At 55.9% G+C, this 19,825-nt stretch overlaps 1 protein-coding gene and 1 long non-coding RNA gene across 4 annotated transcripts; one reads left to right on the top strand and one right to left on the bottom strand.

Annotated features, from left to right (window-relative positions):
- Positions 1-85: 85 nt before the first annotated feature.
- On the bottom strand, positions 86-19,180 carry SEZ6L2 (seizure related 6 homolog like 2). The gene is given in 19 exon segments (XM_047712920.1): positions 86-668; positions 1,184-1,280; positions 1,408-1,525; positions 1,706-1,744; positions 2,253-2,444; positions 2,529-2,720; positions 4,401-4,595; positions 4,724-4,920; positions 5,730-5,868; positions 6,363-6,563; positions 8,983-9,146; positions 9,746-9,914; positions 10,524-10,709; positions 15,016-15,217; positions 15,491-15,630; positions 16,028-16,109; positions 16,111-16,325; positions 17,032-17,163; positions 18,063-19,180. Coding segments are annotated over 19 exon segments (2,769 nt in total). The 5' UTR covers positions 18,142-19,180; the 3' UTR covers positions 86-638.
- On the top strand, positions 4,007-14,059 carry LOC125090349 (uncharacterized). 3 transcript variants are annotated; one of them, XR_007124305.1, is made up of 4 exons: positions 4,007-4,174; positions 9,712-9,829; positions 10,020-10,132; positions 11,374-11,532. It is a non-coding gene; the product is annotated as an uncharacterized LOC125090349 (long non-coding RNA). The 3 variants fall into 3 exon arrangements; XR_007124304.1 differs by lacking the exon at positions 11,374-11,532 and adding an exon at positions 14,030-14,059 and having other exon boundaries at positions 4,009-4,498; XR_007124303.1 differs by having other exon boundaries at positions 4,009-4,498.
- Positions 19,181-19,825: the final 645 nt, after the last annotated feature.

The following is a 19,825-nucleotide window of genomic DNA, read 5'->3' as shown; positions in this document are numbered from 1 at the left end:
ATCTTGGAACTCCATCTTTTTCCCAAATCGTTCGCCTTTCCCCAGGCCTCTCTCCAGGCCACTCTGTGACCCACCTTCCCACACCCCACCAGCCTAGTTACAAATGGTGGTTTTCTGTTTATTGCTCAAAACCAAAAATCCAGAAGCGAAGGTGGGGAGACTGTGGGTTGGGAGATGACGCGAAGTGGGTAGGGGGCCGCGTCCCTGCTTTCCCCCTTCATCCCTCTTCTTCTGACCCTCCAGAGCCCAGGGGTGAGGCCCGGGGCCAGAGCATCTGGGAAAAGCCTTCAAGGCCAAAAGGAACAACAGAGTTCTTAGGCAGTCCTTGGGGGTACCCTGGGCCGGAGGGGCCCCAGGAGTTGCAGGGGGGCTGAGTTCCCCTCCCAGGGTCCAAAAGCCAGTAGGGCAGGAGGGGAGGGGCAGGCCCCCTGTTTGGCAACCGAGAAGAGGAGGCTTGGGCGGCAGGATGCTGGTTTATTTACGGTAGGGTCCGCAGGGCCATCAAAGCCCCCTTGTGGGACCGGGAGACTGTTTACACAGCAGGAAGGAAAGGAGCCAGAGACATGGTCCTGTACTCCTCCCTGCCCAGAATGGGAAGGGGAGAGGCGTCCTGGGTCCTGCAGCCTTAGTCTTGGGCTTCAGATGGAAACTTCATACTCCCGTGTATCCTGGAGAGAGAGAGGGGATCAGTTGCTAGAGTGGGATGGGGATGGAGGAGGGAACAAAATGGGAGGAGGCATCCACCAGGGAGGGGAAAGACCCTGGGTTTTTAAAATAACATTGGCCATGAGGTTTGGGTGCCATGGGGGGAGCAGGGAACAGGGCTGTATCTGGCCCCAGAGATACCTGGTTCATCTTATGGTATCTTAAAAATCACACACAAATTTGAGTTTCTGGGTTGTCCTGAGCAACCAGAAGACCTGGCAATTGGGCCTAAGTTTCCACTGCAGACCAGATGGGGCACAAGTTGGCCACTTAGCCCCAGTCCCCACCATGCTGCCACTCCCCACCGTGCATGCCTGACTCGCTGTGTTCACTGGTGTGGCCTTTGTAGGCAGCTGAGTTTGAAATCCCCAAGACGGGTAGTACAGAGACTTTGAGAGAAAGTTCTGGAGCCCTAGGGGAGCTGAGAGATGGGGCTCTCCAGGGGAGAAGGGGAAGGGCTCTCAGGGGAAGGGCTCACCCCGGCTTCATACAGTGGGTTGCTGAAGTCTGACTCCACAGTGATGGGGCTGTAGGAATGGGAGCCCGAGAAGCCGAAGAGGGATTTTCCCTGTAGTCTGAGAGACGGAGGAGATAGAGGGGCTTATCCAGAGGTGAGCCCCCAACCCCCCCCTCACCCTGTCTTCTGTGCCAGGCAGGCAGGACGGCTGCCCTGGCTAGCAGCTCCACGAGCAGGGTCCTTACTTGGTGTAGTATATGTAAACGCCACTGCCGAGGACAATGACCAGGCCTAGGGGCAGCAGGATGGCCAAGGCGAGGTTCCCACCCTCCAGCTGCCTTGATGGGTCTGTGGTCTGGGTCACTAGGGAGAGGAGAGGCCAGTGAGCTGGGGCTGGGCCCAGCCCAATGGCCTCTCCCAGCCTCTTGCCCTGGGCCTCAAACCCTGGGCTTCACCCCTCCGGGGCCTGGCCTCCTGCCCCCGGCCTCTGCCTTGCCCTCCCGACTCAGCCAGGCCTAGGTCTCCACCTGTGCCCTCACTGACCTTCCAGTTTTCGGTTGTCCAGGAGCTCCTCATAGGCCACTGCAGGGAGAGGAGGGGGAGGGGACGGGGTCTGAGCCAGGGAGGGAAGGAGGCTGGGTAGAGGCCGGGAGCCCAGTGGGGCTGGGCTGGACAGCCTGGTTCTCTCTGCCCTCTGCTCAACCTAAACTTTATCCTTCCCTTGGTGGGGACGGGGGAAAACTGGTCAAGGCAGGGCCTTCTTCCTCTTTCTCCAGACCCCTAAAATTTCAGGTTTCTTGGGTGGTCCAAACTAATCGGTCTGTAGAATTATCAAAAATGGGGGAAACTTGAGACCTAGCCAGAGGGCAAGGAGACTTCCAAGCCAAGGCCCCCTCTGCTACATCCCTTAGGACAGTTCCATGACCTTGAGGTTCCCCAAGACCACTGGATGTTCCTGTGAGGATCAGAGCCCACAGGAGGTGAATGGGGAGCTCAGTCAGTCATTCTCAAATTTGCTGCTCCCTGACTTTCCCAGTCCCGTCGCTCCCAGACCCTGCTGTGCCCCCTCCTGCCGGGTCTGCCCAGGCACCTTTGCAGAGTGGGGGCTGGCTGGTCCACTGGGAGGGGTGGCCGGGCACACAGGTGATGGTGACCTCGCCGATGAGCTCAAAGCCCTCGTAGCAAAAGAAGCGCAGAGACTCGCCCGCCTGGTAGTGATGCTTGTACAGCGTCTGATAGCCGTTCTCCGGCACCCCTGGGTTCAGGCATGGCTCATACTTCACTGAGGGGTATAACGTCTGTCAGCTGCTGGCCCCCTGCTGAGCAGGCCACCCAGCCACCCTTCCCAGGGTGTCCCCAGACTCACAGGCACACTTGGGGACCCTGTCGCTCCACTTGGGTGTGCCCGTGTCCCGGCTATAGCAAGTGAGTACTGCCGCCCCCTCCAGGCTGTACCCTGGCAGACAGCGGTACTGGACGTGGGAGCCCACTGGGAAGCCGGCGTCGGAGGTGGTACGGTGCCCGTTGGTGATCTCACCAGGGTCGGCACAAGTCATGACTGTTGGAGGGAGAGCAAGTTCAGCGGGAGCCTCAAAAGCCCTCCCGGAAGCTGAGGACAGGGAGATGCCTGAGCCGTGGGCCATCTTCCCGCTAAGCACTTCCCCATCTCCCACCATTTCCTCCAGATGGAGAGATCAGAGGTTGGAAAATGTAAAATTCGGTGCATTTTAGATTTCGGGCTTCTTCCAGAAAAGAGTGGTGGGGACAAGCCAGGCCCCCATCTGAGAATGAAATGTGAAGTCTTCTGCCCCTGTTACCAGAGCCTAGGAGCTATACCCTGACGCCACCAGCCCCACACAGTGGGACAGCAGCCCAGCCCTCCTGCTCCCCTCCTTCCTCATTCCTGGCATCCCCAGTGCCCTCCGCTCATTTGCATAGCCTGCCCTTTACAACCTTGCTGTGCAAGTAACAATCAGAGCCATTTCTTGTATCTGGACCTCTGCTAAGTGCTTTACAAGCACAGCATCTATACCCTGACGATCCTGAGGTCAGCGTGATTCATCTCGCAGGGCTCAGGGCAGGGAAATAACTGGTCCATGGTCCCAGAGCACTGGGCTGACATTCAGAGACTTGGCTCTCAGCTCAGCTTCAGGCTCAGTGTGCTGCCTTGGCCACAGAGCCTGTCCCCTCTGGGTCCTGGCTGGGTTTCAGACTGGACATCCTGTCAGTCCTTCTAGAGATGGGGAGCTGTCTCAACCAGAGAGTTTTCCTTGTGTCCAGTCCAAATCTGCCTTCCTGAACTTAACTTCATTGGTCCCACCATTGTCCCCCAGGGCCAGGTGGAAGACCAACAGTCCTATATCCTGGCAGCAGGTTTCCCAAAATTTGGAGAAAATGACAAGACGCCACCCCTTTCTGCTATTCTAAGAGATAGACGCTCCCAGCTCCTTCAAATATCACCTCCTCAGTGAAATCTCCCCTGCCTGAAACAATGAACCCCCTCGCCCCCCTTCCCACAGTGCTTTTCCTTATTTATAGCACCTGCTAAACTGTTCGCACACACAGGTTCTGTATGAAAATTCGGACGTTAAGTCCTTTGCCGGGAAACACCCTGCAGTTACGGCTTTGGAATACCCTGAGCTGTTTAAGGGTCCCCCTTCTGAACTGTGAGCTCCGCCAGGATCAGGAGGGACCCCAGCCCCACTGCATAACCCCAATCCAGCCTGCGGTTTCAATGACTGCGGTAAAATCAACCAAGTTCTCTGACCAGCCTAGGCCCCAGCCAACTGACTCCCTGCAACGTCAAGGGTGGGAGATTGAGACTGGAGAAGTGTATAGAAGGGGAAGAGCGGAGCGGAGAGTCGACGGGGCGGGGCGGGGGGGCGGGACCCTGACGCGATGGAGGCGGGGCCAGGAGGCTATGGGGGCGGGGCCAGGAGAAAGTGAGGCGCGACCCAGAGGAAATGGGGTCAGAGCTCAGAACAGTGCACGAGAGAGGGACACAGCCCGGAGGTGAGAGTGGGGTCCGGAGGGGGCAGTTTCGGGACACCAAGGATCAGAGGAGTGGAACCCAAAGGGTTAAAGGGACGGGGCCTGAGTAAGTTCCGGGCAGAATCCAGAGGGAAGGGATGAGAAACTCGGCCGGGCCGGGAGCGGAGGCAAAAAGGAACTTTAGCCAGACGCAGAGGGGTTGCGGAGTGGCGAAACCCCGACGGGCAGGGGCGGGGCCCGAGCTCACTCTTTTGGCAGGCGGGCGGCGCTGCGCTCCAGGACAGGTCCCATTGGCAGGTGAGAATGTCGGAGCCGAGCAGCTCATAGCCAGGCTCACACTGGTAGGTGAGCACCGTGCCCCGGATCAGGTCCCCGTGGGAAGCCGTCCTCCAGCCCCACTCTGGAGGTGGCAGCTCCGGGCACGTGTCGTTCCTCGGGACCTCTGCAGGGGAGAGACAGCGAGTTTGGAGGCTGTCCTGCGACTGATCGGGGCGCCCTTCCAGACTTGCTCCTCCCGGGATCTCTGGCTTGCTGAGCCCCTGCGCATTTCAGGACCCTAGACCTCGGTACCTTTGAAATGCAACACGAAACCCTGCCCCAGGCCCGGGTTTGGGGGCCCTGGCGGTGCCTGGAACTGTAGCGTAAGGTCGGGCCCAGAGGAGAGGAGGCGGCGGCGCGGTTGAGGTCCCCGCAGCTGGGCCAGGACTCGGGCGCTGGGACCGTCCCCATCGAAGAGTGTCAGCATGTCCCCTTCACGCACATTCAGGCTGCAGAGATTGGAACCAGATGTGCGGGGTGGGTTATGATTCGCCCCTCCTATGCGGTTCTGCCCAGTCAGTAACTCAGTTCATTAGGAACCCCACCTACTCTCCAGCCCTGTCCGCATTTCCCCATCCCAAGTCTGGCTGCCCTCTAGGCAATTATGGGCTTCTCTATGCTAGGCCCCCCAGGTTCCACTTGTTCTGTGGCTCTTTGAGTTCCTGTTTCCTGATTCCCAGCGCAGCTCCTCAGAAACTCCCCGCACTCTCTGGTCCCTCCTCCCTCCCCGGGGATGCACAGTCTCTCTCTCAAGTCCAGCTCCGACCAGTCACAGGCCATGTTCTTTTACCACTGGCCCAACTCCAGGAGCCGCTGGGACTATCCGCCTGGGGCCATGTCCACTCCTTGTTCCGACCGGTCGCATGGCCACCTCATCCCAAATCAGCTCACTGGCTTCTCCCCACACCCACTGCCACCTCATGTGCTGGTGACCAGGCCACAGTTTGGGCCTGGGTTCCTGGAAACCGCTCAAGGGGCAGCCTCGAAACAGCCAAAGAGCGAAAGACACAGGGCCAGAGCCCCCTTTTCACTACAGCCCCTACAGAAGCCCCTGAGTGACCCATGTCCTTGTCCAGAGTCGCCTGGACAAATCAAAAGCGATTTGTTCCTAGGTCTCCCTGACACAACCCTGTCCTGAACCCTTAGTCACCTTTTCATCTTGGGTAGCCAGCCAGGCTCACGGCGCAGGCTACAGTGTTGTCATACCACACTTCACGGAGCCCACACCCATCACGCCCCCGGCAGCACCCTAACGTACATTTCAACTTGGAGCAAGATGCGCTTCTCTTCCTGGACGTGCAGGCCCCACACGCAGTCCTGGCCGGGGCTGTAGCTCTGGGGCCAGTCGGGAGAGAGGACCACACCAGCCGCCTCTGACAACTCCCCTCCGCACATGGCTGGGGGAGAAGGGGGTGCAGATTCCGAACTTCCCGTCTTCATTTCACCGGGAATCTACCTACTCCCAGCTGTGGGCACCATACTGCCTCACAGGCTCCCTCTTAATTACTTGTGCCGATTCCCTGCCTTGCTCTCACTTAGCCCCGCCCACCTAACCCCGCCCACTCTCCAGCCTATGCATTACCCCGCCCATCCCAAGACATAGCTCCAGCTAGAGCTCTTAAGGACATTTGGGTCGCGAACCCTAAATTCTGTAACAAACCCACCAATTATTCAGCTGAGAAAAATGATCTCTGAAGAGGACAAGGATTTACCCAAGGTCTGGGTTTACTGGGTTTGGATATGCAAGTTTCCTTCCTGAATGGCCTTCTAAGATCTCCAGCTGGGGGGTGGTGGTGGCTGGAGACGGGGGACGGGGGGGGGGGGGGGGGGGGGGGGGGGGGGGGGCGCTAGTCTGCAGACAGAGGGAGCTCCTAGGGATGTGGGGGCTCACCCTTGCAGGCTGGCTCTGTGTCATTCCAGTGGGGTTCTGTGGGATCCACACATTCGATGGCATTTGGGGGGCCAGGGGGCTCCAGGGCATATCCTGGGAGGCACGAGAAGGTGGCCAGTGCCCCTGGGCGGTACTCTGGGTCTGTGGTGGTGACATTGCCGTGTGCCAGGAAGGGAGCGAAGCAGCGATCTTCTTCAAAGGCTAGAGAGGGGTCAGTCACAGAAAGTAAGCATGAGGACAGGCCTCAGGGGATCTCAGACTGGGGAGCCTTGGGCTGAGTTCAAGTGTCGTTTGGCTGCTCAGTGGGTTGTTTAAAATGGAATGCCTTTGGGCTTAGCTTTCACTCTCTAGGCTCCCCCAAATCCTAACCCTTCTCACTCACACATTTATGTTACCTTCCTGGCCGCTGACGGGAAACCCCTAGGTTAGCCAAATCCCAGCCCCCATTCTACAGATGAGGAAACTGAGGTCCACAGACCAAAAAACCGCTTGCCCAATGTTACACAGAATCAGGTCTCAAACCCAGATTGCTTGAATCCTAGCCAGAGTCACTTGGTTTTGGAAACTGCAGATGAGGGAGGGGAAAGGGTGCCTTTGGAGAACCAGCTCACACAGGTGTGTTCTCTCCTCAAAAATAAGAGTTAGAGGGGCGCCTGAGTGGCTCAGTCGGTTAAGGGTCCAACTCTTGGTTTCAGCTCATGGACTCTTAGTTTTGGCTCGGGTCATGACCTTGGGGTCGTGAGACCCAGTGGAGGCTGCACTGGGCTCTGCACTCATCGGAGAGTCTGCTTGTGGATTCTCACTCTCCCTCTCTGAGTGCCCCCCCACTCCCGCTCATGCTCTCTGTGTGTGTCTCTCTCTCCCTAAAGTAAATAAATAAATCTTAGAGGGACAGAAAGAGTGCAGGGGTGGGGAGGGGCAGAGAGAGGTGGGGAGAGAGAATCTCATGTAGACTCCCCGCTGAGAGCTGAGTCCGACTTGGGGTTTGATCTTACAACCCTGAGATCATGACCTGAGCTGAAACCAAGAGTTGTCCAATTAAACGACTGAGCCACCCAGGCAGTCCATAAAGAAATCTTTAAAAAAAAAAAAAAAAAAGATTCTCTCCACCCTTGATTACCCATGTTGTGGCTAGAATCCCAAAGCACAACAAATGCAGAAGCTACTCAATTTTGACTTTGGACTAACTCAGCAAAAAAGAACATTTGGAGAGCATTTTCACTTTTGCCCACGTGATCATAGCTCAGCTGCAGAACTATCCGTGGGGAGGAGTGTGAAGCTCATAGAGCAGCAGTGGCCCACCACCAGGGAGGCAGACCTCAGACCTCGGAATTCTTTGCACATTTGCAAGTTGAACAGGCAGTTTATTTTTCAGATCTGCTGTTCTAGTTCACTGTTACTTACAACCTGATGAGGTCTCAAGTCCAAATCCTATGCATCCACCAGGGCCCAGTGCCTGATAAATCAATTGCTCCTTTGATTCACACCAGAAACCAGCCCCTCCTGTCTCTGAGCATTTCACTTTCTTTATCTCTCTCCTGCTACTGTTTGCACAGATCCTCTACTCCAGTCATGCTGAAATTCCCTCTTTCCCAAACATAGCAGGCCTTTCTCTACCTCTTTACTGTTGCTCACACCATTCCTTTCACCTGAGGTGCTCACCCCTAATCTCCCTCTTTTAAAATGCTCTCTATCCTAGAAGCACCTGGGTAGCTCAGGTGGTTAAGGGTCTGGCTCTTGGTCTCCACTCAGGTCATGGTCTCAGGGTTGTGAGACTGAGCCCCACGTCAGGCTCTACACTGAGCGTGAAGTTCTGCTTGGGATTCTCTCTCTCCCTCTGCCCCTCCCCACTCCTCTCTCTCTCACTCTCTAAAAAATAAATAAAATAAAATAAAATAAAATAAAATAAAATAAAATAAAATAAATTCTCTGTATCCAGTAAGGCCCAGCTCAAATGCCTCTTCTCCCATGATCACTGACCTCCTTGTTTCTACCTGTCCAGCATCTAGACCCCCGTCTTCTGTTCAAGGCACTGCTACTTTCATTTTGGGACACAAGCCTCCCCCATTTCCAGTCTAGGAGGTCCAGTTGGGGCCAACTATGGATGGTCATGTGATACAGGTTTGCCGATCATAACACCACCCGCCCTTCCCTTCTGTGATTGGCTAATGACCTAAGCCAGAGAAATGAGAGCCCTCCCTGGCATTTTTGCTGAAGCTCTTAGGAAAGTGGTACCCTTTCTCTTTCTGATGGACTTGCTATGTTGGTGGTATGTCAGTCTGAACTACTAGGGGCACCACAGACTGAGAGCCTGACTGACAGTGAAGCCAACATGGAGGAAAGCACTGAGAGGTGAAGGTGCCCGGTCTCTTGGCTGTGTACCTGGATCCGGCCATCCGTGAAACTTAAATGGGAAGAGCCACCCCAGGAATTGGAAGAGGTCCACCCCAGGAGTTGGAGGGGGTCCTTGTAGTTTGGGGGTGGAGAGGAAGTTAGTTTCCAGAGATCCAAACAGAGGTGAGCAGGGACAGGGTATGTGCTTGTGACCATACCCTGCCATCAGCAAGATGGCAAAGCACAGGAGTTGGGATCCCTGGGCCGGGGGGCGGGGGGCACTTACCTTCAAATCGGAGGCTTAGCAGCAGGGGGTTGGCGGGTGTCTCTGAAAGCAGCTCCACATAAAGGGACTGGGCGTCACTGATGAGACCCCGCTCAGGGACGTCATCCATGTCCGAGTCATAGATGACTGGGGAGAGGGGGCTGCCCCCTGAGCGCACCATCAGCCTGGGATGGACAGAAGTTTCCCCTCAGAAGCTGGCTCGTCTCTTGCCGGCTCTCCTAACTCGCTTTCCCAGCTGTTATTTTCAAGCATCAGCTACGTCCCATGTATGCTAAGTCTTCGCACATTTTGTCTCATAACTTTTCACAAGAGCCCTTGAGTCAGCATGATTTATCATCCCTGATTTTATAGATGAGGAAATGGAGGCCCAGAGTCACCTGCCCCACATCACATAGCAACTAGTGGCAGAGCTGAGGTAGTGGTTCGTCAGGCAAGAGGGGGTACCAGTGATGATGGCGAGGACAGACACATTTCCAGGGCTCACTCCCTTCCAAGCACTTCCCGTAACTCAACACCTTTATCCCCACAGAAACCTTCTGAGGAGGTCCTGTGATCTCCATTCTACTGAAGAGGAAACTGAGGCACAGACAGGGCCAGCAACTCGTCTGTGTTTGCACAACTATACCACCTAAGAAAGGGGAAGGACTGATCTGTGTTTGACACACATTTTAACCAGGATCCACCCCAGGTCTGTCTGACTCCCCACTGCAGCCTTCCTATTTCCCTCAGGTGGGGACCTCTGAGCCAAGACCCAGACCCTCACCGGTCATTGTCCTCATCCAGTGAGACCCTCTCGAAGTGCAGGTGAAGCCGGCGTCCCTCAGCTGCTTCGATGACCCACCGGCAGGTGAGGTTGGGCCCTGCTGCTCCTCCAGGCTCAGGGGACACAATGCGACCCAGTGTAGCATTGTGGATAGTGCCACCACAGGATGCTGGGGGTAGAGGGGGGACGTGGGAAGGTGATGTCCTCCTGTCTTCAGAGCTGTTACATCCACACCTTCGGCTAGGACCCAGCCTGAGTGCTTTCTGCCCTACAGGCTCACCCCAGAGCATGGGACCTTCTCCAAGGCCACCATCCAGGTAGGGAACCAGCCCCCCCAGCATGGACCCTCCTTAAGACAGAAAGCCTGCTGATATGAACACTCCCCAGGTATGGACATCCTGGCATGGGGATTATGAGGGATCCCCAAAATGGAAGCTCTCAAATGGAAAATCTTCAAGATGGGATCCCCAGGATAAAGATTCTTCACGATAGGGAACCTCTAGCTATGGACCTCCAGAATGGCGACTCCCCATATGGAAACCCTTTAGGCAGGACATCCCCAGATGGAGACCACCCCCCACCGCTGCCAAGGATGGCAGTTCTCCAAGGGTCGACACCTTCTGTGTGAAGAGCTCCAGATGGAGACACCAGGATAGGGACTCTTCCAGGCAGAAACCCCTTCAAGATGGGTGTTGGCCAAAGACAGAGACCCCCAAGATAGTACCCACCCAATGGGGCTCCCAGGACAGAAGCCCCACCTAGCGTGCAGGAGACTCACCCACGCAGCTGGGGGGTTCGCCACTCCAGGCTGGTCGGGTGCCGTTGAGGCAGATAAGGGTCTCCTCGCCCTGCAGCTGGTAGCCTGAATCACAGTGGAAGGTGGCAGTACCCCCAGGGTGCAGGTCTGTCACGCTCACGTCCCCGTGGGCCGGCCGGGGAGGGAAGCCGCAGCTCAGGAGGTAGGCTGGATCAGGCAGAGCCGGGAGAAGGGAGACTGGTTTTCCCATGCCAACCTCTTTCACCGATCCCCTCGCACATGCTTCCCTCTTCTCAGGTCCCCTGGTGGCAGAGAGGGCTCCCTACTGGAGCTCTCACACGGCCACTTGGTCTCACAAAGAGGTCATCTCAACATCCCTTCTGTGCCCTAGTCTTTGTAATCGATCTACCCACTTCGGCCTCCATTTTATAGATGAAGTATCTGAGACTCAAAAAAATTCTGCCTCTCACACTCACTTGCTGGGGCAACCTCGGGCAAGTCAGTTGGCCACCGCGAACCCAGCCAGCTCTAAAAATAACAAATAGTGTCTGCAGAACTTGTTCAGCTTCTAAAATGAGCTCATGCAGTGCTTCTGAGGTAGCCACAGGAAGGCTGTGATCCATTTTCCAGATGTAGCAATGGGTTGTTAAGTGACTCCTAGTGATTTCTCCCCGCTGAGGTGCGTGGTGGGAGCAGAGCCTCAGCTTTCCTCCAGAGGAGCCCGCATGAAACTCCTTTGGGAAGTTTGGCTATCTTGTCATTGGAGACCTTAGTACTCAGTGCCCCCTCCGTGAATCCCCCAGGGAAGGTGAAGGGCTAGGAAAGGCTTTGCTTTCCTTAAAGAACTGGTTTCTCTTCTCCTCTCTTGCAGTGAGAACTGAATGATCTCTCCTTTTGTGCTGCTAAGAAGCTCAGAACCAGATCAAGGCTTGTTCCGAGCAACAGTGGCTTGTCCATCCATATTCTATTTTTGTCATCTTTAATAAGCACTTCCTGGTACCCATTGTCTTCTTATTTTATTTAATTTTGCTGCATTCTTTTTTGAAAGCCTCCTGAAATTCTTGTGGAATCACAGGAGATAAAACAAAGAAATAGAAAGTGACTTGGGGCTGGGGTGGGGGGTTGGGTGCTGGACGGCTTAGTCAGAAGAGCGTGGGACTCTTGATCTTGGGGTCATGTGTTTGAGCTCCATGTTACTCATGGAGTAAAGATTACTTAAATATCTAAACTTAAAAAGGAAGGAAAGAGGAAGGAAGGAAGGGAGGGAGGGAAGAAGGGAGGAAGGAAGTGACTTGGCAGTAGACAATGGACTCTAAATTTGGTTCTGACATAGTTCTATGTGTCTGTTTCAGACCAGGCAGAGTTCATCAAGAAGGGCTTCCTGGAGGAGATGTACCAAAGCTGGGTCTCTGTAGGAGGGGCAGGCTCTGGGTAGCCATGCTTGGGAGATACCGGCTCGCCTGGGCCTTTGCTTTTGCTAACTGTGCAGCCCTGAGTGATTAAGTCAGAGACCTGGTCTCCCTACTTCAAAATTCAGTAAGCATTTCCTTGGCTGGGTGCTAGTGCAGAGAGGTGAAAAGGACCCAGGTCTTGTCCTTTCGGAGTCCGCAGTCTACTGAGATAGACCCCAGAAGTTTCTCGAACACAGTGGTTTAAATAAATATTAGCCTCTCGATGGCTCTCCACGATCGAAAGAATCAAGCCCAAATGCTTTGGATTGACATTCCAGCCCCTTCCATCACTGCACCCAGCCCAACACCTCCAGCTTCAGTTCTTAAACCCACAACCCATAGAGCCTACACAAGGTAGCTTTGTGACTTCATATTTTTTCACATCATTCCCCCTACCTGCGAGGTCCTTTTCCTGGTCTTTCTCATCTTTCAAGGAGTAACATAAGTACTACCTCTTCCAGGAAGTCTTCCTGGCCCCTCCCCTCTCCCACAGAGTTAGTTTCTTTCTTGCCTCCACACCTGTGCACGCGTACTTTTATCATCAAATGAACTGCTGTCTATTGCCATGGTGAGACTGAACCGGCCTCACTTGTTTTGTCTCCTAAAAACCTCGCCAAGACGATCCACTGATGCGGCCCAGAGGTGGTATGCGCCCGAACAAACTGGACTGGGAGATGGGCACACCTGACTTCCAGTTCTAGCTCCACGACTTATTCGCTGTATGACATTGGGGAGGTGATGCCCCCTCAGGGGCCTGTCACCTGTCAATAGTAGTAGTAAGTCCTGCCATTGGCCAACTAGCCCTCCAGTTAAAGGAAAGAAACACGCAAAGCACCTCATACAGAGAAAGTGCTCAGAAAATCTGAAGCCCTTGTCCCTCAGGCTTGATGAATGAATGACTGGGAGTTGGGGCTGCGGATCTGTCTTCTGACTCTGCAGCACACCTGTGGGTGGCTGGGCCATCCCTACAGCCCTTCTTCCTCTCGGAGGTGGAGTGGCCAACGGCCACCCTTGGGGGTGCCCCGAGAAGCACACAAAACAACCATTGGTGCCAGGGTTGTGTAAATGGGGATGTTTGCTGGGCTTGGGGCGAGCAGTGATGGAACCTTTGGCCTTTCAGAGAAGCTAACGAGGCCACTCTGGACCAGAGGCCCCAGCTAGTGGAGACTGGGGAGGGCTTAAACAGGGCCTCGGTCCCAGAGGGGCGCAGAGAAGCCGCAAAGCAGGAAAGACCGAGGCAGGTAATGAAGGCCAATTTATGCAACAGCCCTGCTTCCCCAGATGTTCCACTTTGTCTGAAGAGTCCTATTTTCAGGGCCCTAGGGGAGTGACTGCTTAAGGGAGCCGGCGGGGAGCCATTTCATAATGTTGGAAGGGCAGTCCCCCCAACCCCCACCCTAGGCCCTCGGGCATGACCTTGCTCCCTGCCAACCCGACCACCCACCAATTACGTGGCTCCCGTCTCACTGGTCCCTCCGCCTTTCGCATAAGAGTCCCTGGGGCCCAAGCAGAGGCCTCAGGAGAAACTGGAAAGGGTGTGAGGCAGGGATCCATGTTGTGTGTGTCCTGGATAAGGCCCACAAGGGGCAGGCAAGGCCATGAGGTGATGTGAAGGGGACATTGGCCCCAAACCCAGTTCCCTCTCTGTTTCTGAGGAGCATAGGAAGGGACTTTGGAGATACAGCAGTGTCTGGAATGGGACAGTAGGCTGCCACGCACACATACGTGCTAGAGCATATGCTCGCTCTGTGGGAAGGTTCCTGCACACACAGGTGAATACGGGTGTGCACTTGTGTGTAGGTTGTCTGTGGGGGGGGTGCTCCTGAGTGCAGTTGTGCACGGATACCATCCCTTCCTACACCCCCAAAGTCAGCAGGATCTTTCCAAGTCACAAATCTGAGGTTGTCACTACCTTGCTTCAAACATTTCAAAACGCCTCCATGTCCCTTGCAGGTAAGTAGTCTGTACCCCTTACTGAATTTCATGAGGCCCTTCCTGATCTGAATCCAACCTCCTAGTCTGGTTTCTTTTTTCTTTTTTCTTTTTCTTTCTTTCTTTTTTTTTTTTTTTTTTAAGATTTTACCCACTTATCTGACAGAGATCACAGGTAGGCAGAGAGGCAGACTTCCTGCTCAGCAGGACCCAAGGACCACGACCCAAGCCAAAGGCAGAGGCTTCAACCCACTGAGCCACCCAGGCACCCCCTTAGTCTGGTTTCATAAGAAACCTAGCCTGCTTTTCTCCCACCACTTTCTGGGCTTTTCTGTAGCAGTGACTGACATTCCTGAGCTCTCATTGTGGACCAGACACTATTTTAAGCACTTGACATGTGTTATTAGTTAATTTGGTCTTCCTAATAATACCATGAGCCAAGTATTATGGTTCCCATTTTTCAGATGAGACCATGAGGCACAGAAAGGTTAAGTAAGTCACCCCAGGTCACACAGTTAGCGCAATTCTATCTTCCATACTGAATTACTTCAACTCCTCAAGGGGGATCATGCTTTTTCATCCAGCTGGACACCTGACTTCCTCATTCTTCCCTTCCCACCCTTCCCCTTATAGCTCTTCTTTTTGGTCCCAGCTTCGTTACCTCCTCCAAGAAGGTGTCCCTATACCCTTAGGAGAAATGTAGGTTCCTTTGAAATTTGTTCCCTCTGTCTGTGTTTCCTTCATCATAGGGCTATACGTCCTTATCTCATTGAATTATAATCATCCTGATTACTTGTCCATCTCTTTACCTAGATTCTGAGTTCCTGGAAGATTTACGTCTGGCTTGTTCATTGCTCTCCCTACGGACAACACAGGGCTGGTATGAATGGGTGTTCAATAAACGTTTGTTAAGTGAATCAATGACCTGCCACTCTGATGTGTGCACACTGAGTCTGTGAGTGTGCAAAATAAGTGTGCATAGATCTCCTCTGAGGGCTCTGCCCGCCCCCCACCAGGTCCTAGACAGGAGGAAAAGCCCCTGACATCTCCTTAAGGTCAGATGCCTCCCAGAGATATCTCTTGTGCCCAGTGTGGCCCCTACCCTTCCACCAGCTCCCCAGACTCCTCACCCTGATAGTGGATCCTGAAGCCACCGCCCCTTGGGACCCGTGGGCTCTGGAAGTGCAGGAGCAGCCGGTTGGTTGGACTCCGAAGCACCTGTCCTTCTCCCAGCATGGAGGAGTTAGCCAGGAGTCGGGGGGCCAAGCCTGGGGACCCCCCACCAGCCAGCACCAGGAGTTCCTCCTCCCGAGATAGGTTCAGCATCTGCACCTAAAGAAGGCCAGACCCAGACCGCCGCCCCCCCACCCCACAGGACAAGTCAGTCAAGGTGGGTGACCCCTAAGCCCCCCACTGTCTGCCTCCCTTTCTCCTGTGTGTGGCAGCCCAAATACCACCGTGACATTGGCCACATTATAGAACTCCAGGAGAGTCTCTGAGATCCTCAGAAAACAGGCCCACTGAGTCAGGGAAGTTTCCCAGGCCAAACCTGTGCACACACCTGGGCCCAGAGGAAAGGGCTTGGGGGCTTCAAAGTCCAGTTACCTGGATCTCAATGCCATAGCCAGGGTAGACATGGATGCTGTAGGTGCAGTCCAAGAGCCCGGCGGTGCGGCTGGCGGCGCTGCCCAGGTCGGGAGACTCCACATGCCCTTCGCCCTCAGAGATGTTGTTATTACACAGAACTAAAGAGACACAAGGGGCTGGAGCTGACTGATTCCCTGTGCTCTTGCCCTCCCAGCCAAGCAACTCTGGGGGCCTTTGCCTGTCTTGTCCCCTGCACCCCTCACCATCTTAATCGGTGGCTCCCTCTCCCACCCGTGCCCACAACTCCCTTCCCCAACTGTAGTAGAGATAAAACACACAGAACGGTGCTGGCCCACCGCAAGGGTAGACACACGCCCACCATAATAATAAATAATCAAATAATAATCAAAAAATGATTGAGCAGAGGCCCCTTTCTCATCTGTACCCAGACCCCTGCTTCCACACTTTTCTAGCAGCCTCTCCCCGGGCATCCCACCCTCCTCCCCTACATTCATGCTCCTGCACACTGTTCCCGCCCCCTTTCAGACGCCTCACCTGGGCTGGTCACCGTGGTGGTAACAGTGGTCGTGGTGATGATGGTGGTCGTGGTCTCTTCTCCCACCTCAGGCCCGAGGGGCAGGGCCTGGGGAGGCGGGGCCAGGAAGGGGCGGGGCCGTAGTTCCCGGGGGCGGGGTCAGCAGCTCTGGAGCGGTGGGGCCTGCCCCCCTTCCCCCTTTAGGGGTTACAGCGGTTGTCAGAGGCCCCGTCCCTGGCTCAGTGGCCCGTGGCAGGGAGGGTGCCGCAAGAGTCTGGCCGGCTGGAGGGCTGGCTAGTGTAGGGTCTGGATCAGATCCTGGGACAGTGCAAGGTAAGTCAGGGCGCAGAAAGAGCAAATTGGTGGGTCATGGGTGGGGCACAGGGCTGAGGGAAACTGGGGGCTCCGCCCACTGAACCCAAAAGTTGCAAGCCCCCCACCTCTCCCTTCCACACCGGAACTCTACACGTCCTCCCAAGGCTTCCACAGCCCTACCTCCCCACCCCTCCCTCTCCACCTCTCCACCCAGGCCCTTCCACTGGGTCAGTCTCCTTGAGACTCTCCACACTTCCCGGTTCAGGTCTGGCTCCCTTTCCTGCGCACCCCTTCCTCCCTCCTCTTTCTCTCTTTTGCTCTGTCTGGAACTCTTCTTCTCTGTTTAGTATTCTTGTGGCTCTCTGATTTTATGATTCTAAATCTGCTACTCTCTGCATTTCTCTCTCTTTCTAGGTCTCTCTCCCCCGATTCCTCAGACTCTGGTTCTCTGAGTTTCCATCCGTCTTTCTCTCTGATGGTCTGTTTTTCTGTCTGGCTCTGGCTCTTGATCATTCAGTCTTAATTGCCCTGGTTCTCTGTCTATGCCGTTTTGACTCTCTCTAACCGTGCTCGCTTCGGCAGCACATATACTAAAAATTGACTCTCTCTAACCATATCTTGCTGAATATCACTGGCTTGGGTCCCCATCTTCTCGAGTTAATGTCCCTCCCTCTTTCTCTGTGTCACTTCTGCCACTCTGGGGCCTCACCCGGCAGGTAGCCCATCTCTGGACCCCTCCTCAGCAGGGCCCCATGGAGCAGCTCGGCCAAAACCTCAGAGGCTACTGTGGGGGCCTCACTTCCAGGCTCTGGTAGTGCCTCTTCTTCCTTCAGGGGCAGACCTAGGAGATGAAGTTGTGTGAGCCTTTCCACTGCCCCACACTCCTTCCTTCTCCAGAAAGATCTTTTCCAGAGCTCTTCCTCCCCTCTAGTCAGCTGGGCCTGCAGGAGCTCAGAGGGTCCCAGACTGGGCTGAGAGCCAAGAGTGGAGGAGGGGCTCCCAGCTGTCCCCGGCACCCCTACACCTTCCTCTCCACCCCACTCCCCTCCCACGCTGTGTGGGACTTCAGTGAGCATCTTGGCTCTTATGAACCCTGGACAGCGCCAGCCGAGTGGAGAGGGGCCCCAGTGCTTCCCCCCTCGATGGTGCTCTTCCCCCAGCCCTGGAGCTCTGCGGAGGGTCTGGCAGCACCTCCCAGCCCTTGCTTCCGCAATGCCCAGCTTTATCTCTGGGTTTCTATCTCTGCAGTGTGGTTCCCTCTCTCTCTCTTTCATTCTCTGCAGTCTCTGACCGCTTCCCTGGAGTCTGGCGAGGGGTCAGAGTAGAGGACTGAATATCTGGGCTCTGAGCACTGCCTCTGTTCATCTGTCTTTGTCCATACGTCCAAGAACATTTGTGCGTGCAGTGCCTGGCGTCTCTCCCAGCACCTCCATCTCCCACCCAGGTACCCTGCATGCTTCTGCCGCCTCCGCAGACATCCCCCCAACTTCCCCAACCCTTCTTCCTGGATTTAACCCCTGAGATGCTGGTTAAAGCTCCCCTCATTCATTTCCCCACCTTCTCAGTATTGGGGGTTAGGGCTCCAGGTACAAGTCAGAATGCCCTGGCTTGCCCCTTCCCTGTCAGCTGTATCCCTCCTCCCCCAGAAGCTCAGAAAGCCAGGATGTTCAGAGAAAGGATGGTAGAGGACCCCAGGTGGGGACCATCCCAGGGCCTACCCCCACGCTCCCATGTCCTTACCCTGAATCCAGGGACAGCTCAGCAGAATTAGGAACAGCAGCTGGGGAGGCGGCGGGTGCTGGGCCCTGGGAGTCCCCATGGCGACTCACACACGATTTCTCTTCTCTGCGCCTCTCCTAAATAATCTAGCTGTCACCTTTCCTCCGTCTCCTTTTATCTTTCCCTTTCTTTTTTCTTTTTCTTTTTTTTTTCCTGCTAGCAGTTAGCAAGGAAGACAATTTCTCTGTCCCTTGGGATGGAGGGGCAGAATTGGGCTGGGGGTCGCCTGGATCCCACCCCTCCTTGCCCAATCTCCTCTGTCCTCTGCTATCGGGTCTGTGGGAGAGGGGGCGCGGCTCCGGCTGCAGGGGGTGGGACCGAGAAGGCCGAAGGGGCTGGGTCGCCTGGGTTACCCTCTCGCTCGGGCGCGTGGGTCCATCGAGCTAGCTGGATCCCAGGCTGGGGGAGTAGGGAGAGGCAAGACAGCTTCTGGGGGTCTGGGGTGGGGTCGAGGATGGGGGGCGGTCCCTACTGTGCTCTAGCGGGGCTTGGTGGGGACGGGAGGGGGTTGCGGAACCTGGAGAGCCGAAGCTCGGGCACTGGAGCTGCGGGAGGGAGAAGCTGAGAAAGGTGTCGAGCCCACGTCAGATCCTGGGGACGGGCGAAGGGAGGGGCCTGGGATTTATTTGGGGGCGATGGGGGGGGAGGCAGAAGGAGGAAGTGCAGATGGAGGAAGGAGGGACCACATGAGCCAGACCGTAATCCTCACTCCCGCGGCCCCTAGGGGAGGCAAAGGAAACTCTGGTCCTAGCTGTAATTACAGCCCCTTCCCCCAGCCTTTCCAGCACATCTGGAATCTGAATCTCCTCTTCCCAGGGTGCCGAGGGGCGGCACCGCTGGGTTCACGCTTGCTCAGCTCCCCAGTATGCCCCCTGCCCACATCCAGACACCTCCCCCCTCCGCACGGGACCTCCCTTTCCCTTTTACAGCTCCTGTGAAATGGGTTTTCCCCTCCTCCAGGAGAATGGCAAATTTCCACGTTTATGAGAAGTCTAAGGGGCGACAGTCCAAGATCTGGGGAGGAGAGACCCCGTTCTCTTGCGTGTATGACCCCGGCCAGCTGCCAGGCAGCTTCAACTTTGATTTTTTTTTTTTCTTCCCCCGTCCTGGCCTCCCTCAGAACGCCTCTGGGCGCCCTTTTCAGCACCACGAGCTGGCGGACAGCTCTTCCCGGCCCCGCCCGAGCGGACCCGGCCCCCGACGCCGCGGGCGATTGGCTGAAGCCGTTCTCACTATCGATCAGGCTCCCGGGGGTGGGGGTGGGGGGCTCGCCTAGTGGAAGCGGAGGGGGGATGGGAGCCACAGGCTGACTGGTCAAGGGATCAGCAGACCTACGGACAGGCCGCAGTGTCCCTGTCCTCAGTCCGCCAGCCCTGGCCCTGTCCGTCAGTCTATGCGCTCGCCCCGCCCCTTGTCTTGCCACGCCCCTCCTCCAGCCCCCGCCCCTTCTTTTCGCATTGCGGGGCGGCTGGAGGTTGGCACAGTGCCCCCTGCGCCCCACGTGGCGCCCCGTCGGGGCGGGGAGGGGAGGCGAATCCGGAGACCACCCCCCTCCTCCGGCTGAGATGCGACTGCCCCTGGGTGGGGGCGGGGGTAGCTAAGCTGAGATGACTGTGGGGAGGGGTGACGTCAGGGTGAGTGGGAGCCAAGGAAGGAACGAGTAGGAGGGAGGGAGGGAGGGGAAGAAGAGAGAGACAGAGAGAAAGAGAGAGAGAGGAGACCCG

Source organism: Lutra lutra, chromosome 18 (genome assembly GCF_902655055.1).
Source record: "Lutra lutra chromosome 18, mLutLut1.2, whole genome shotgun sequence".
Classification (NCBI taxonomy): domain Eukaryota; kingdom Metazoa; phylum Chordata; class Mammalia; order Carnivora; family Mustelidae; genus Lutra; species Lutra lutra.
Note: the sequence above shows the minus strand (reverse complement) of the source record. Positions and strands in the feature narration are given on the sequence as shown.